Source organism: Patiria miniata, unplaced genomic scaffold (genome assembly GCF_015706575.1).
Source record: "Patiria miniata isolate m_02_andy unplaced genomic scaffold, ASM1570657v1 HiC_scaffold_1, whole genome shotgun sequence".
Lineage (NCBI taxonomy): Eukaryota > Metazoa > Echinodermata > Asteroidea > Valvatida > Asterinidae > Patiria > Patiria miniata.
Genome location: NW_024037047.1, coordinates 22,683,891 through 22,703,383, shown reverse-complemented (window position 1 = coordinate 22,703,383; position 19,493 = coordinate 22,683,891). Strand labels below are relative to the sequence as shown.

The 19,493-nt window shown below is 42.2% G+C and overlaps 1 protein-coding gene across 3 annotated transcripts in view; it reads right to left on the bottom strand.

The window, feature by feature from the left end:
- LOC119725771 (DENN domain-containing protein 2C-like) overlaps positions 1-19,493 on the bottom strand; it is a 68,525-nt gene that overhangs the window by 33,943 nt on the left and 15,089 nt on the right. For 2 of the 3 annotated variants that reach the window (XM_038197343.1, XM_038197351.1), the window contains exons 3-5: positions 17,182-18,795; positions 13,510-13,626; positions 10,188-10,319 (exon numbers count right to left, since the gene is read on the bottom strand). In XM_038197343.1, the coding sequence (XP_038053271.1) occupies positions 10,188-10,319; positions 13,510-13,626; positions 17,182-18,732 (1,800 nt within the window). In that variant the 5' untranslated portion in view covers positions 18,733-18,795. The remainder of the gene's footprint in view (positions 1-10,187; positions 10,320-13,509; positions 13,627-17,181; positions 18,796-19,493) is intronic. The other variant, XM_038197360.1, reaches the window with a different exon arrangement.

Below are 19,493 nucleotides of genomic sequence, written 5' to 3'. Positions count from 1 at the left end.
AACCTTTCACAGAAAGAAATCTAAATTCTGTCTGTGCACGATGAAAGTGAAAGCACATGTACACAATTATAGAATAAAATATTGGTTTAAGAATCTCCGAACACCTGACACCATGATGCAAGCAAACCTCAAAAGTAAAAACTAAATGAAGGTCACTTTTGTCGTCACAGATAAACACTCCACACAATCCTTAACAAAATACAAAGGAAAGCTCTGTCCGGTTCTATTGTACATTTTCTAATTCATTTGCATAGGCTGTACAATGTAAGTATGTACGATACCATACCATTAAAGCATCTCTGCACCCCTCTCCTTGAATATTTGTGGCGATGCAGTTTTATGGCAACACCAATGACGGAATCGACACTGTTTCAGCCCAACTGTTGAACTTCAACTGTTAATGCCATAAAAAAATAGGTGACTCTATCAGTCAGTCCAAGAGTGGGTCACGAAACAAACGCTGCACCATGGAGCAAAGTAATACCACTCAACTTGTGAGGCAGTTAACTTTTGGACCCAATTCAGGGGTCCAATCTCATACTTCACGCCACTGCAAATACAAAACGTGTGAAGGCTCAACGTTTGCGAATTAGCAGCGTATTAGCAGTACAAAAACTGCCGTGATGCCATACATTCATGTTTGCATTTATGGCTTTGGTGATGAGAATGAACATGCCTTTGTAACCACGAATGGCAAATGTACATAACAGTAAGTAAATTAAGTGTCACAAGCCAATATGGCTCATCAGGCCAGAGGTTATCTCTGCTTTCAGTAGCATGAAACAACTCAGAATATTTCTGTTCCCACTGGACGGGATGCCAGTCCATCGCAGGTTACCAGTTACGTACTACCCAGCTAATGCTATGGTACTCATTTATACTCCCACATTGGTGGAGATGAGGCAAGTGGGGGTGAAGTGGCTTGCCCAAAGAAAAAACATGTGACCAGCAGCTGGATTCGAACCCCTGACATTCTGATCATGAATCACGAACCGTAACCACAGTAGGCCACGCAGAAATAACTGATTTTTTTTGTGTTTTTCTGATCACAAAATTTCAAAACCACCAAATAGCATTACTACGTAACTGTCACATGCGTGCAAAAACAATGAACATGAAAGACAACCATGCAGTCAAAGCCTTGACATGCATCATTCCAGTACATAGTTTTACTAAGTATCTGATAGAAGATCATATCCGTCAAAATCCATCACTGATTCTGCTTCACATAATGCTTCAGGACCAAATCCATTGAAATCCATCGTGTGCTTATTTTGATGGACTTGGTATGACTTACAATTGTACACATGTACCTGCCATAATCCCCCAAAATAAAGAAATGGATTTTGAAGGAGTTGGTATTAATGGAGGTCCTCTCATGAATCTGGTGTACAGAACGAGCCAGATTTTGCCAATTCTTTGGCACCACAGGGCAGCACAGGGTACATGTAATCCTATACAATAGCACTGCCTGGCTATCTTCACAAGCCTACAACCAGTTTAAAGTCGCAAGTGACGGGGAGTCAGTCAGTCAGTCAGTCATTTAGACAGGTACAAAGAGGACTCTACCGGTAGAATGGTCCTATGGGACTACAGCAGCAAAAAATGTACTTTTTAAATCATGTTAAATTGTATTATTGCTAGCAAAATCAGCAGATCTGTGTAACTACAACTAGATGTATACAGCGTGTCCCAAAGTACCTGCAACTTTTTTTTGGCAGAATTAACACTTACCTCCATTATTTTTAAACCATTTTAAAGCCCGGTTCATACTCCGCGCGAAAGCGAATTTGTGACGTCATGGCAAGTATTCGCGCTGCAAATTCGTAAAAGTTGAACATATTTCAACTCGGGCAAATTTTGCAGCGAATGCTTCGTGACGTCAAACTCGCTTCGCATTCGCGTGAAGTATGAACCGGGCTTTAGGCCAAAAAACATGAAAAAAAAAGTCTCCGGTTTCTGGTATGCACGTGCGTCTCCGTAGCCATGGGCGTCGGCAAAATGAAAACGTTTTGTTTTGTTTTGGACATGCCTGTATTTGAACACGAATCATTTCAAAACCCTTTTAAAAATCAAACCAATACTTACCAGGGATAAAGCTAAGATATCCAAGCTATAACATGATATGAAAATAATGGCGGTACAATGAACGTGTTTCCGCGGCAGCGCTAGAGCCTCACCAAAAAAAATTGTTGCGGGTATTTTGGTACAAGCTGTACAGTACATACAGAAATACATGTAGTTACCGGTATTTTGACATGTTTGCACTTGGCATGCAGCGCCTGTCGCACTGAGTCATGAAACAGGTGGATGCTTGTATACAAATGTATACAAATGTATACATTGATCACCTGTCATGCCTGTTGCAAACATATTGTGTACACAGTGTCACTGACAAGTCCTTGTCCATTATATAGAAACTAGCATCGCTGTTTGTATGAACTTCTTGACGATTTCAACTTGTGAGAAATTATCTTTCCTGTTTATAAGTACCGGTATGAATAAAAATAATTACAACCTCGTTCCCAGTGCTTCGTTTATTTCCAACCTCGTTTCCAATAGCAAGCCCTGGATAGGAAACTTTCTTCCTATATCCTGATTCGATACAGCAATTGGCTGAGTAATGGATTTATATCGTGTACTTGGTGCTGTTATTTCCAACATGCATTACATGTTTTTATAATCATTGTAATTATAACGGCCACACCTTCTCAAAAATACTCCTTTCCTTTCCAATTTGCTCATATTAATATGAAATGTGTCAGGGCATATTGCTAGATAAAATGCATAACTCATGGCCAATGGCGCAATGAATTGATTCTACTTCTTCCCCAGACACCACACACAAAAACAAACGCTAATGTAATGCACAGGCAGGCACCAGACTATTCCTCATTTGCATGTACCAGAGTTGCTGACTCGAGTCATGTGACTTGGACTCGAGTCGGACTCAAGTCGCTATTTTTGTGACTTGCGACTTGACTTGTAAAAACCAGCTTTGACTTGTGACTTGACTTGGACTTGCAAACAATGACTGGTGACTTGACTTGGGATTGCAAAATATGACTTGTTACCAACCCAAGTCAGACGCTACAGCACAGAGTTGTAACGAGTCACTGATTTTTGTGACTCGAGTCGAGTCGAGTCATTTTAAAGAAGTGACTCGAGTCGAGTCGAGTCATTAGGCCAACAAGGTCGAGTCGAGTCGAGTCGAGTCACAGAGTGTGGTCGAGTCGAGTCGAGTCGAGTCAAGTATTTAGCTCGAGTCAATTCGAGTCGCAAATATTTGAACACTAAATTACAATAAAAAGCAACAAACACAAGAGAGAAAGAATACAAGGCACCAGTCTATTACGGAAATCCAAAGACATAAAGTATGCGTATGCTGTATGGTACCCAACCAACAGTTTCCATTGCTAGCTCACGTCACAGATAAGAAGATGTGAAACTTCGGTCTTATAACTGGTTTGGCTTCGGGTCTAGATTTTGTTGTTCGCTGATCGCTGACAACGTTAAAACCTAATTGCATTATACAAAACTGTTTCTGATTATTTAAAGGTGGGCCCGTCCGTATCCATTTTTTTGTGTGAAATCGGGACATGAATTTAGCCAGCGTTCCACCAAGAACTTCAAAATCGCCCGAAACCAATGATGAAACCACGGATTGAGAAATGCGTTTTAAGTCTGGTTCCAGGTTTAGCATTACATGCTATAGAACCACAAGGTGGGAGTCCGCGACACGGTGTTATTTGTTGTTTCATTATGGAGGGAGGAAACAGACTGTATATAAACGTACATTATTCGCGAACATTAACGTGAAGTGAACAAAAACTGGCAACGCGAACGGCGCAGCGTAAGTCATTGCAAATATTTTTCGCAAGTAAGTTTTGCTTTTATTTTGGGACTCGAGTCTTATTAGCCTTCCTCGAGTCGAGTCGAGTCATTCTCATGAGGGACTCGAGTCTAGTCGAGTCATTTGCTCGCAGTGACTCGAGTCGAGTCGAGTCATTTACCCGTCGGGACTCGAGTCGAGTCGAGTCGCAAAAAAATGTGACTCGAGTCGGACTCGAGTCGAGTCATTGACTCGAGTCATTACAACTCTGACGCTACTCGAGCGACCCAATACACTTTAATTAAGCTGTTATACTTTTAATTAGCTTTTTCATTCCAGAAAATAGACCTCAGTGACTGAATCCAGTAAAATGAATAGTTCCCACTAGTTTCAAAAGTTTTCAATAAGACTGTCACAACAAACTACAGTATTCAATGACCAATTGTCTCTTGCTTAATGTATTGGTTGAACAAACTTTGAAAGGAACCTTTCATGAAAAGAGAGCAGGCCTTTGTCAATTGCATGTAAAATACCGGATAGCCTAACCCATTGGTAGGCGTTTAGTATACATGAGAATTGAACAATAAAGTGTTAGTATACTACATGTAATCAAGTGAGGAAGTCTTTTTTTTCACGGTCATCTCAACATTTATTTCTACAATGTAAAGTACATTTATTAAAGTATACAAAGGGCTAACATCCGACGGATATGTGATAAACTACAAGAATAGTAATTGCAACACATTGAAAAAGGGGAATTAAGGAGGCATGTTCAAAATAACTCGTAAGTTGACGCCAGGTGCTTTTAGCTTATTACAGCTGGACAAATTAATGTGCAACTTGACGTGTTCTTGGACAAAGATACTTGTGACTTGACTTGTTTTTAGACCAAATGACTTGTGACTTGACTTGTGACTGGACCTAATGACTTGTGACTGGACCTAATGACTTGTGACTTGACTTGTGACTGGACCTAATGACTTGTGACTTGACTTGGACTTGCAAACAATGACTTGTGACTTGACTTGGACTTGCAAAAAATGACTTGCTGCCACCTCTGGCATGTACGTGTTCAAAAATTTAGCACATGCAAATGATCCAGTACCAGGGTGAGTGAGCAGGTAGTCATGGTAGTGGTGGGCGCGTACTGCTCGACACCCTGGGATGAGGTTGCAATAATATATAATACATGTACGTACTTTGGAGCGCTTGAGTTTCAAGTTTTTCATTGTTTGTCATTTCTGTGCACTTGTTGGTAATCCATCCTAGAATGGGTGTAAAGTACACAATGACAAGTAAAAATAATAGTACTTTGGGGTGTTTGAGTAACAAGAACACCGGATTACTCACCAAGTGGTACATGTACATTGAACATGTACATGTACATGTACATACATGTACATGTCATTTCTGGGTAATTAATTGTAAAGCGTATAGTGTAAAGTGAACAATGATCACTGGTCGGGATTTCTTTTTAAATAGGGGGGGGGTGGCTGACAACTGATTCTATATCTACATGAACATGTATCTTTCAAGATCCATCTGTTTTTCTTTCTAATTTTTGTTTTAATTAGATGCACATGTGTACATGTAGGTACAGTAACTTCAATAAAAATTCTTAGAGTGTAGTTCGCTGTGAACTGCGTCGATTAAAACTGGTCAACCAACCCGGTGAACCTTGATAAGTTTGGTCTTCAAGTGATTAAGACGTGCTGGTAAGCTGGCCTGTCGTGGGTTCGAGTCCTGCCCAAGCAAGCTGGTTAATTTGTTGGTTCTCGAACAAATTCCATCCAAAGTTATTACTAACTGCTTCTACCATTGACCATGTACATCTGATTACTCAGGGGAGTCAGGTTGGCGTAGCGGTACTTTCCTCATCTTCCACCGCTGTGACCCGGGTTCGAATCCCACCTGGGCCAATATGTGGATTGGGTTTTCAGTCCCTACCTTATTCCGTGGGTTTTCCCCAGAATATTACTCTGGGCTTTTCCACCCACCTCTAAAACTGTAATTGCTTCTTATTGTCTTCTCTCCACAGGTTTCTTCAGGCTTGCGAGCTACACATCCTAGGGTGCTTTTGAGGAATCCTTGGTTTCATTTAATACCAGAAATGATTAATAATAATAATAATTCTAACCAGCCAACCAAACTCAGAGAGCTTGAGTGGTCAATTGGTTCCAACATCTGCACTAGTAAGCAGGAGGTTGCAGGTTCAAGTCCCCTCAGAGTAAAACTGTTATTTGTTTTTCTCTCAAAAGCTATGCATGTACATGTACATGTGTATGACAGCACTAAGTTTACAGAGCATTGAAGGGAAAAAGCAATGTAAAAAGAAAAATTACTTTTTAAACATAATGTACAGTACCTCATTTTTGTCAGAACTGTTGTCATCAAAATTGTACAACTAGCCATACATACATGTACATGGTTATTTATACACACACTGTACATTGTGTTCAGTACAAATTTAGGTACCGGTACCCTGTACATTTATCTTGCATACTGTATACCGTTAACGTTGGATTAAAATATTAGAACAATTCTCCATCATGTGCATATGTAACAATCTACCCGCTTCCTATACATGTACATATATATACATGTACGTGTAGATCTACATGTAACTATCTTATACTATGTACAACATTGAATACACAGCTAGTCCTTCCACCACACTTCCACCATTTCCTCTGGCAACTTACCTGACTAGTCATTTGATATCTATCCATCATGTGAAAACAATTCCAAAACAAGTGCCAAAAACCCTAACAGTCCATCCAAACCAGGTTATATGAACTTGTAGCTGTAGAACTTTCAACAACTTGTGCTCGCAACAATAGCCAATTTGGGAGAACGTCATTTGCACTAGAACTCGCAAACTACCGGTAGCTGGTATACAAACATGTAGAAACTTCCCTTTTGCAAAAACAAAAAAAATAATCTGCATGTTTGCTTGAGTATACAGGAAAGGAAATCGAGTGCGCAATTATCATGCAGAGCCAAGGCTACAAGTGCATTGTGGGAGCATGCCCGGATAAGGCTGGATGAGCTATTGATATAAGGTGGAATTCAGCAAAGCCTGCGGTGCATATGGACATGATAGTTACTGTATCCACTCAACCCTATACACAACTGCCCTAGATCTACTGAACATGTTGAAAACAAATCCACACGTCCCCAAATTCTGGCAGGGTTTTGTTGGAAGCTTTGAGTCAGTACAAGTAACGTACGTGGTTTAGATTTTGTTGAAGTAGAAAGTACAGTACATATATACATGTACCCGTGTCATTGGGTCAATGTACTGTGTCAGATATTTGTCAAGAGCGGATCCAGAACACAATTTTTGGGGGGGACCAAAAAATTTTGGGTCCCCCCAAAAAGTGGGTCAAACAAATTATGCCGTGGGGTTTGGGGCCCGCTTAAGGGCCCCGAAAAAATTTTGGATTCAAGATGCTCTGTGGTGCGATCTGAGGCAATTTCTGACCACTTTAACCAATGTTTTCTTTGAGGAAAAGATGGTGGTGTACTCATTGCCTGCCTTTATTGCGATGTCAAAAAGTGGGTCAAAAAAATAATGGCGTGGGGTTCGGGGCCCGCTTAAGGGCCCCGAAACATTTTTGGATTCTAGATGCTCTGTTGTGCGATCTGAGGCAATTTCTGACCACTTTAACCAATGTTTTTTTTTTTTAGGACAAAATGGTGTTTCACTCATTGCCTGCCGTTATTGCGATGTCACATAAAAAAAAAATTATTGATTTCGTTTTTTGGGGGGGGCCATGGCCCCCTTTGCCCCCCCCCCCCCCCCCCCCCCCCCCCCCCCGCCCTGGATCCGCCCTAGATATTTGTGGACTCACGAATATTTCTAGCAAATTAGAAATGAAGTTTTCCTCGATGCAAAAACTCAGATATTCCTAATGTCCATTCAGCATTAGAGCAATTTTAGCTTCCTCGTAAACACACTTCTCTTTTTTAGAAGCAAACTGACATTCCAATCCTAAACAACACATTTGTAAGTCAAAGTTTGAAGAATGCGAAACTCTGACGAAGTTTTCCATACAGTGTACAGTGGAATTGCCTCTGTAAAAATACAAACTCATATCAGAGTGATCTGAAACACTGTGCCCTCTGGAGACGTGCACACAATAGGGAACAAAAGATTGTATACATGTATGTCTCCACAGGGCAATTTCTATAGATGAATATGTCTCCACAAGGTTTTCATGAAATTTACTCAAAAAATTTTACTCAAAAACCAGGAATTTCCAAGGTGGGTTGATATGTCGTAAATGGAAGAGTTTTAGAAAAGAAATATTAAGTCCAAATTTCAACCAAGGAAATTAATTCTGGTTAAAATACACATGTAAGAGCATTTGAAACTTCACTTTCAAACTCAAAAACTTTACTATAACACGAGAACAAAGATATGTCTCCACAAGGATACAAATTTCGGTATGTGTGTGTTGGACCGGAAAACTATCTGCATGCTGGCACAAAACTTCCACAGACATGACAGAATCACTTCTTCAAAATCCAGATGGAAAACCACTACGGCATGCAGTTGCGCAACTTTTCCCAGACCAAAATGTCTTTACAGGGGTCAGTCAGTCCACAATTGGACACTATGACACATAAACTAAATCCAGCCCACGTACATGTACCCCAGAAATTGGAGTTGAGTCAAGTCTGAGATAAATATACCACAAAGATGGCAGGCAATGGCTTAATTTGGGACCAGAGGTCAGAGACGGACTTCAAACTTGGTCATCATGGTCAGTTGAAAGCATGTCCCACTGGATTTTAAGTACCAGTAGTCCAACACAGCCTCATCATCTCTCCAATTGGATTCAAATTTTGAGAATGGCCAGCAAATCTGTGGCCAATTTAATACCTGTCTGTCACAGCCCTACTTCTGTCACTATTGAGGGGGTACTACATGTACATGGATGTACTTGTCCACTGAGTTCAACGAGTTCAGAGAGGATCTCACCCAAAAATATTTTGGACAATTCGGTACTTTTGTAAAACTCTTCACCTTTCACACACAACTTTCTTGACCAAAATGTGCCACTAAGCACAATATTTTGTTACCAGCCTATTAAGGTATATGTATGTATGTCATGTATGTGGGATCATTTGCCTTTTGTGCATTTTGTTTGATTGTTTGTTTGTTTAAAGCAACAGTGGTGCTCAAAATCATAGGTTATAGGCCCCAAAAAAAGAATTAGTTCTGCTTCCGGTTACCCTACCTACACTATTATGACAGCCCCTACCCTAAGTTTTTCTTTTTTGGGGGGGGGGGGAATGAGGGGGAAAAAAACAATTTTTTTTTGGTTGTAACTAAATCTTTGATGTTTTAGCTCAGGCAACTGTACATTTTCAGAACACAGAGAAATCCATTATTTTTATGCATAAATTTGGGGTTCTTCCGTACTGGATTCTGTTGCTGGGCAATTCCATGAGAAAGTTGATGTGGTTAAAAAGTGGACCATTTAATGTAGTCCCCGCAACTACGGAAGAAGTATGAGTGAGTTTGTGGTTTTCAAGCAGAGCGAAAAGCTAATTTTATGTCAATTGTTTTTTTGTGAGATTACAATTTTCTTGATGTACATGTACATGTAGGCCTATGTTTTGTAAGGTACGAAAGATGGGTGGACAAACTGTAACGTGAGTTACCGAAATAAACACCTCCAAAAAAGAAAGCCACACTCCCTAAAGGCATCATAAGTTTGAATGTGATCGTCTTATGAGAACTTCATTTACATGTACATGCGTGACGAATTTATCAGCTACATTTTGATGCACATGTATCCTAATTGCTACCAAAGGCTGTAAACTGTCCAAGATTGACAACGGTTTATGAAAAATGGTGCAGTTTGAAAAGTTGCACATTTAAAGAGTACGCGAGTCAAGTGGAAATTGCTGCGAGACAATGTGACACTGTCCGAAACGAGGGGCAGGGAATATCGATTGCACAGTGCTTGCATGCATGGGAGCACAAGAAATTGAATAACCCCCTCTTTGTACAGGTACTGTGCAGTCAATTTCTCCTCGAGATCTCTATTCTATGTACATGTTCATGTATACTGGTGATGTACATAAGTACCCTATGCATAGTCCCAACAATAATCCGGGAAAGAAGTAATGTTCACATTATGGTACTCGCTTGGAGAAGGATGTTAATAGACCGCTTGCAGACGTGTTCGATAATCGACGCGCGAAGGCGCGCGACGCCATGTTGTGGGACAGGCGTATATCAATTCACGCACATTTTGTCCCATAACATGGCGTCGGTCACCTTAGCGCGCCAATTATCAAACGCGTCTGCAAGCGGTCTATTGTTTGAGCTTCTTGTTACCGTTAATAATCGGCTGCGTTGCCTTATCGACGGTTCCAGCCCGCTGTCATGCTCAACATGGCTGCCTGGCTCTGTGTAGGTGTGGGTAGCAACTGCTCGCTTCTCGCTGCTTGTCTTCCTGCTCCGCGACAGCTACGAGAAGAAAACAATTAATAAACAAAAGTCAATTGTGAATTTGAGAAAACAGAACAAACATAACCACAATATTTAAGATCTCGATTTCCATTCCAAAGTGGCTGAGTGTGACTCGAGTCATATTTGCAATGCGCTCTCTCATCAAGACACAATCCCCAACTGAGCATTCGGGACATGACTCTCATTCAGCCGATTGTCACCCATGCACGGATTCACCCAATTGCAAACCAAATCTCCATAAACGTGTCACTTGACACATCTTTAGAAGCTTGTTGTTGTTCTTCAAAATGACAGCATCACAAGCCAAATGGAACACTTTCACGGGGTTTCAAGTCATTACTACATGTATCTTTAAACAAAGTAAGCATTTTCACAATAATTTGGTTGGTTACTTTTTGGATGGCTGCAATGATCTACCCTACCTTTCAAGAGTTGCTCTGAAACCAAATTACTCAAAAATGTTTTAAATCACTCGTGTCAAGTGGACACTGGAGAGCCTGAAAAACTGGTTCATATCGGTACATGTACTTCATGCAATTAAGTGCGGTTCCAAAACAAGGGCAAAATTCACATCAGCTGAAACGCATTCAGCTTCTGCCAATTTGCATGAGGACTCACCAGTATGTCACAAATTCGCATTCTCACCATCTGGACTTTGAATGTGTTCTTAGTCAAGTCGAGTGCTGAACAAAATACTGTGAAATATGTCCACCCCGTGCAGTGTGAGGCAAGTAAATGGATGTTTGCGTGCAAGTGGTGATGTGTGCATGCGTGTGCATCATCAGATATGCCAGAAATGACTAAGTCTCATCAAGGACTACTGGTTTCAACAAGCCTTGCACCTGTGGATCCAGCAATTATTTTAAAGCCTAACTTTCCCCAGTTGAACTGTTGTGAAACGTCGTCACATAACTCTCTACATTTTGTACACTGTGACAGGCCACCCTTAAAAGTCATGATACATGTAGTAAGGGTGACATGCTCTACATGTTCCGACAACCCGCACATAAGATTGTGTTACTCCCGGTTAGGATTAGGGTTATAGGGTTAGGAATAGGAATATGTGCAGTCGGAATATAGGGGTGTCGTCACGTACATGCGTGTCGGAATATAGGTGTATCGGAACATACCGGTACATGTATGTGTAACTGTAACCATAGTAAGGCTATTTCCAAACAATCCTTTCGTAAGTTCAGTAACAAGTAACGAGATGAACAATGTAACAAAGGATTGTTTTTGTAACAGTTCATTTGAGTGTCTAGTGACTTGCCTTAAAACTGAAGAACTTGTGATGGACTTGCATGTTTACCAAGCGCGAGGATTCACGCACAGGGTAAATACGCATGTGTAGTGGACTGTTGCACGGCTTACCCTTGCGACAGTCTACTACGCGTGTGCTTTACAAAGCAATCATGCTTCATGAACATCACCCAAACGAGCTACACACGTACATATACGAAGAGATGGTTGCATGGCGCGTTATTTTCCCGAGCTCAATGATGCCGAACTAGAGAATATTTATGGACAAAAAGATGCCTCCTGTACAAAAGAATGTTGTACACAAACTACTGTATTTACAGCTGCAATGTACTGCAAACGAACTGAACTAGTGAATTTGAGCAATACGATTCTAGTGGTGAACTGGACAAGTTTTTTTTTTTTTTTACTTTCTTGAGGTGCATACTGCAACGACGAAAAAACCCCAACAAATCAGCGCTAAATATGTGTGAGGTATAGTAAAACAAATATAACATCGGTATTGGAAGTTGTCAAACTAGTTCCCTCGGCAACTTCCAATACCTCGAGGAGCGAATATCGACTGTCCACCCTCAAACCATGTTGTATTTGTATATTAATTAACATGATTAAGCAGAGTCCATCACAAGTCCTCATACATGTAAGTCCTCCAGTCCTAAAGCTGTTCAAATGGACCATGACAAAGGATTCCTTTGTTTGATGTTTTTCATCCTCTATTAATTGCGATTGGACTTGTGAATTGACTTGGGATTTACTCACGTCAGCAGACCTGTGTTGGACTTGTATGAACTTCGTTAGTTTCTCCGCACAAAATAATCTTTTAATTTTTTTTTTCATTTTGAACACATATGAATTTCAGTTATTTTCTTCAGACGCATGCAATCAGCTCCCAGTCCTTCTGATTTGAGGCGTGCGATCGCACCCCCACACCATCCCACGCCTAAAAGCTTCCCGAGAAGTGCGAATAAACGCACGCCTAAATCCCTCTGTACCGCACACCTTGGCATACATTTACAGCATACATGTAATTATACTTCATATTTTGTGAAAAAAAAGGACGTCACTTACTGTTAACCCTAATACCCACCTCACTCCTCCAAAATCCTCCTGGCGGTTTTGGAGGATTCGGAGGATTCTAGAGGATTGAGGATGAATGGTGATTGAATCAAACGAGGATTCTGGACGATTGAGGATGAATGGTGATTGAAGCACATGAGGATTTTGAAGGAATTGAGGATGAATGATGATTGAAGCACAAGAGGATTTTGGAGGATTGAGGATGAATGCATTTTGAGGCAGGACTGTCTGATGATTTTGAAGGATTTGGCGTTGGTTATCCTTCATTTAAACACAAGTGCAAATTTTTGGGATGAGGAGTATTTTGGAGGATTGACGATGAATGCATTTTGAGGCAGGACTGTCTGACAATTTTGAAAAATTTAGGTGAAGTTGCAAAATTTTGGAGGATTGAGGATGTTTCTTAGCAAAAAGGGCCTGGGGGTTAAGGTTAAACCAGGATGAATATTATAAAAAAAAAATACCAGATTGTTCAGTCCCAGCTTGGACCACAGAATCACACGCTTAGAAAAGTCACACGCCTAGAAAAATCACACGCCTAGAAAAATCACACGCCTAGAAAAATCACACGCCTAGAAAAATCGCATGCCTAAGATAAATCACACGCATAGAAAAATCCAAGTGTGCCTTTTTCTACACGCCTGTGGTTTCCAAATCAGAAGGACTGAGCTCCAGTACATTGTATCAATGCATGTTTAGGAGCGCATGTGTATACAATGAATATGCATGAAGTTCACATTACAACAGGCAGGCCCACACATACCGGTAGCAACAGGCAAACAGAAAGTTGTTAAGATACCGTATTACCAAGGAATCCACCTTTGACCCTTCCGCGACCCTTGCTGACCCCTACCTCATCATTCTCATCATCGATGTCGTCAATGACCTCTAGTCCCGGGATGCTCAAACGGTCCTTCTCGGGTTCGTATATGCGCACCGAGCGCCAAGAACGGTTAGGCTCAGAAAATCGCTATCGTTAAAAAGCAGAAGTTAGTGCACACACACAGTTAAAAGCATGATAAAGTACAAAGCATGGTGAGAATTATGGAAAATGAAAAAGTGTCCAAGCTCAAATTATTAGGCTGAAAAAAATTGAGTGTTAACCGTAACAGCCTTAAAGTACCCAGGTCAGGTATGGTAGGAAGGATAACATTTTATTTTGAAACTTTTTTTAATGTTTGTTCGTATTTTATACTTTCTTTGTTTACGTTAGGGTGCCTACCGGTATGTAAGTACCGGTACCTTTAACAGTATTCTGTTTAATTAACCTGTTAACTATTGAATTAAACCAAAACAAATTCACATCGCGAAGACTTTTAATTTTCAAAACATTTTTCATTTCTAATTTTCTGCCAAAATGTGGCATTGAGGTTGGCAATTCGGCCGGAAAAAAATCCAGCTACGGTACATGTATTGGTAGATCAGGTTCCCTACTGTAAATTTATACACAATTTGTTTCAGCCTTATATGATTGTAGCAAAAGGATAACGAGTTGAGAACCATATTGGGCATACATGTACATTAAAAATGCTTGGAATACATGTGAATATGGCTAGATGTATGTACATGTAAACTCTGCCCCTTTAATGCTTTATCATATGGAGGATCAGCTGTTCATGAATGCAGGGCAATGATAAATCTGAGCATGCCAATTTTATGCGACGATCGACCCCACGGGCCAGCCAATTGGAGCCGCCTTCAGAAGGGTTGATGTTCGTCTCAAGCCACGCCTTCTTCACTCGACGAACGAACTGACTGACTGACTTTAAAAGTTGTGACTTCAGTTACATTTATACATGTAGGCGCTTTAAAGGGCCTGTAAAACTGTCACGTTCTGCATGGAGTTCGTACCGCGACCAAGAAAATCAGCTTGAATGCGGTGGGAACGCTGATGACGGCGTGGGGACTCATTGATACTAGTTGAGGACTTTAGAGGGACTCCAACGACTTCGCTGAACGCCAAACTGCCACGTTCGCTTTGAACATGCACAAAACAAACGCCGTGCCTCGGCGTTTTGACCAGAACGTGGTAAAGACTCTATGCGAACTCCTCCCGAATGGCCATGACGCACTGGCAACGTGCAGGCTGACGGGAGCGACGTTGTGAGAACTCCACGAACGTGCATGCATCAGGACTGTGCGTCTCCTCTGCGTTTCATGTGTCTATGCCTTTAAATATGTGAAGACTCATGATGAATATCGCCTGTTTTGGCCCGAGTATACACGCCGCGCTTCTGGCTGTTTTAAGGTCGTATCAAGCCCGCGAAAAGGACTCCATGAACGTCGTACGAACGTATTGGACACCATGAGGATGCAGCGAGGACGCAAAGGACGCAGCGCAGACATCTAATTGGTCTTCAATGAAACTCATAGAGAACGCCGCAAGGACGCTATAGAACGCCACAGTGACGTCTTAGATTTTCGGTGGACTTCACAGAGAAGCATTGCAAGCCACTGGTCTTGCGTCTTCATGGCGTTTTGTTACATTTTCAAGAATCTCAACAACGCAATATGAACGCCATGAATGGACGTGACAGTATGACAGGCCCTTAAAGGGAAGTACATGTACCGGGTACATGATGCAAATGACAAAAATGAGCAGAAATGCTTGTCACCATGTACATGTATCATGTACATGTACATGTACAAGGTTACTATGTGAACTACATGTACACTGTACTAAGCAAGCAAGTTGATTTACACAAATGTTCATGGGCATCAGTAGGTGGGGGACGGGGTAAGCCCCCCACTTTTAAAGTGGGCCCATATCGTTTGGTCCCCCCCCCCCCCCCCCCCACTAAAAAAAAATGGTTAACTGCAGAAACATGCCTAGCAGATCTCACCACAGAGCATCTACCGGTAGAATCCAAAAATGTTCCCTTAATGTGGGCCCCAACCCCACGCAGTTACTTAGGCCTATAGGGCTTCGCGCTTGCATTAGTTCTGATCAAGGTACCGTATGTACCGGTAACCCCCCCCCCCCCCACCCCACTTTTGAGAACCGATTGACGCCCTTGCAAATGTTCATTGTAGTTGTACTCATGTACACAAATGTACATTTTTGATGCGTTCCTATTTTTACAGAAGGTTCATGGCAATTGCATAGTGTACATGTGTGCATGTACCGTACGTGTATTAGCCTACCTACATACATGTACTGTACCTGCACAGTGTAACCAGGAAATGGAGTGAAAAATAACACTGTACATAGTTTCCGTTGTAAAAGGAATGTACATACGTGGAGTACTGTTGTGCAGTGAACAGCGTATTGTACAGTAGTATGACTCTTTTCAAGCTATGCATATTTCCAAGCGATAAGCCAACACAGAAATGCAATTTTGGAGTTGAACTCCTTAGTAATATGCTAAAATCTACCATGTTTATTACTACTACCGGTACATGTACAATGTATGTACATGTATGGCCCGTCACGAAGTTTTTCAGGAAGGGCCAAAAGTCTTGAAATCCCATGATGACAACACTGACAACCCTTTCTGCATGTGCAGCACATTTTTTTTTATCAAACTCCCAGGGAAAAAGTCATGAATTAACGTGACTCTGTGTACTTCAAGGACTATTTTCATCCTTGTAGGAAGTACATGGGGAAGGGGGGAAGGTTATTAATAGACTGGGCCTAAGTCCACGGACAAATCTGATTAGGGGCTTTCTCAAGTTTGGACGAACTTCCAATTCCAATTCTGGCTTTAGCGTTGCAGCCAGCTTCATGGAAACATTACCCACACAACTGATATCCAAGTAGGGAGAATTGTAGGTAAAAACAAGTTAAAAGCCAACATGTGGAATAGCTCCACATCATTTGCTTGGGCTTGAATTAACCCTTGCTCTCTGAGGGTAGTTTACTGCATGTCAGTTGGTTATGCCAATGCCCTCCAGCTGCAGTTTATTGGCAGATAGTTTGTCTTAACAGTGAAGGCTCCAATTGGCAGGAGTTGGAGGCCCTGGAGGGTGCCTGATACTGACCAGCTGGGGGCACTCACTTTGTTATCAGAGGACTCTCATTGTTCTCTGTGGCATGTATTGGAGTGCCTGTCCAGTTACCCTTGAAATGACATGGCAGATATTGGAGGGCCGTGCAAAAAACATGGGAGATTTTCTTGAGGCACGTATTGGCATGCGTTGGAGGGTCTAGTAGGGTAAGGGTTAAAGTGGAAAATGTTTAAAACCACATAGACAAAGACAGTGTTAAATAAGTTGTTTTTTTTTCATTACTAAAAACCACATTTTAACATTGTCTTTGATTGGCTGGCACGCGGTGTCGCATAAAATTTGCATGCTAAGATATCAGACATTCTTCATATGATGTGAATGTCTGATACTTACATACATGTAGATTATGTTAAAAGTTCTGCAAAAGGTGACAAGTGCTGGTAAGCAAAGTGAGTGAAATGAGCAAGCAGAAATGTTAATTTTTCCATAGTCTACACCAAGAAATGTTTAAACCTAAACAAAGGTTAAACCTGCCACTGCGACCTGTGACCTCGGTACTTTAACTTTGAAATCTGACCTTTGAAGTGACACGTGCTGGTATCCCAGGTTTCAATGACATGACCCTGCCGTGCCAGAACGTTGGTTTCTTCGTCTCGTCGTGAGGCTCTGGTTTCTTCCAAAGATGACTGCCAGGGACCGAGTAACCATCTGCGTCTATGACGGTGTCCCGCCGATCAGGCTCATTGACAATGCTGTCCTCGCCTGTCTTGGATTTTGGGTAGAGCGGATAGATGGGTTCATCGTAGTCCGACACCCGGCCCGTTTGTTTGCGCTCCTGCAACTGGCTAAACTGCTTCGGTGGCTTGTACATGTACCCTGGTGTTTGGTGCTCTTTGCCGACGTCCTCACTAGAGTGGGAACGGGTCAGGCTGTTGGCGGGGTGGCGATCATACTTACTGACGGGAGTGGTTTCGCTACGAGGTCGTTCTGGAGCGAGAGGGTCAGTCAGTCCAGAGGGAGATACTGAGTCAACCGTGCTGACCTCTGAACTTTGACCCCTGGGTCTATGAAGCGGTGGGGTGTAGGGAGGGATGTTGGGCACAGGAGGAAGTTCTTTGTGTCTACCCGGCATCTTGGCATCAGGGGTGGAGGATTCAAACTGAGGTCTTCCCTTGGGTTTATCTTCCTCGTCCTCTTCGTCTGGGCCAATCTCGTAGAGGGGATTGACTAGTCTGCTGTTTTTCAGGCCACTGTTTGGCAGCTGCCGCTTTTGCTTCATAAGCACTTTAGATTCCTCGTAGATATCATGGTCGTACGTCCTCTTCGGTTTTGCGGGTGGGAGCAACGGCTCAGGAATTGACTCAACCTCCGAGTGAATATCAGAGACGCTCTTTGATCTCCTGCGCTGTAGCCTCCTCGGCGGAGGCACTGGTCTAGTTCTGGTTTCGTTCTCTTGGCTCAACCGATTCAGTTCGGCACTCCTGCGATGGATGTTATTTCCTGGGATCACATCCAGAGAGGCGCCATTTTGCTTGGGTTGACCTTTTTCTACCCTGGTGTCTTCTTTCGTCTCAAAGTTTTTTATCATCTCAAAGACTGTACTCCGGGCCTCGGGATAGTCGGCCGAACACTTGCGGCCATTTCTCAGTCTCACCGGCGTACCCTTTACGTAAACGACGTCCGACCTTGTCTGCGCCACGTTTGTCGGTTTGCCTGGCAGAGGTGGCTTACCCTTATCCACCTCTGCAAATGTAAACTGGCCATTCTTGGTTACGGTTGGAGATGGTCTGGTCACCAACGTCTTTGACCTTATCTTGGATCTCTCCGCCGCAGCTGGCGACATTACGCCAGTGCTTATAGGACTCCTTGGGGGTTCATTTTTGCCCAATTTTAGCCAAGGGGGCGTCAGAACGCCTGGCATATCTGTCTCAACTTGAGACCACCTCTTGTGCTCGGGTGACACAACTTTAGGGTAGCGGGCCTGCTCCGAGTTGTTGGCTGACATGTTCTTGTTGACAACCGGCTGGTTCGACTTCTCTTCAAAGAGATGGATGCGATCTTTGAGCTTGACATCCTTGAGTTGGGCGGGAGTGCGGGGTTGGCTGGTTGGAGGGTGTTTCTCGGCCATCTGGTGAGACCGTGTGGTCGTGTCCAGCTGTCGCCGGTTATAGCATCTTACACGCTCGGGAACCTGCAAAGAAAAACAAAATTACAATGTACATGTAAGTTAAGAAAAAATTTTTGAAAATTGAACCTTAACAAAATACACAAATCTATGTATACATGTACATCCAACATGGGGTAATGCAGGCATTACAAGCCCATCACAAGTCCATGGATCACAATTGCGTCACAAGTCAATCACAATAAAATGACAAGTCCATCACAAGTCCATTGAAGCCCATCACAAGTCCATCACAAGTTCATCACAAGTCAATCACAAGTCCATCACAAGTCCATCACAACTCCACCACATCACAACTACATTACAATTCCATTACAAGTCAATCACAAGTCCATCACAATAGTCAATCACAAGTTCATCACAAACTCCATCACAAGTCCATCATAAGCCCACCACAAGTCCATCATAAGCCCACCACAAGTCCATCACAACTTCTCATACATGCAAGTTCATCACAAAGTCCATCACAAGTACTCACAATTACGGTAAGTCACTAATGAAGTCACAAACTACATGTACATGCATTAGCGAAGGCATATCACTCTGTCATGTCTGCTTACTTTTAAAATGTTCAACTTGTGATGGACTTGTCATGCTTGTGATTGACTTGTCGAAAATGCCTCCTTAAAAAAACTACCTGTACTAAGATGACACCCAAACAAATGAGTTTATGATACACTGTACATGTACATGTATCCTCCCAA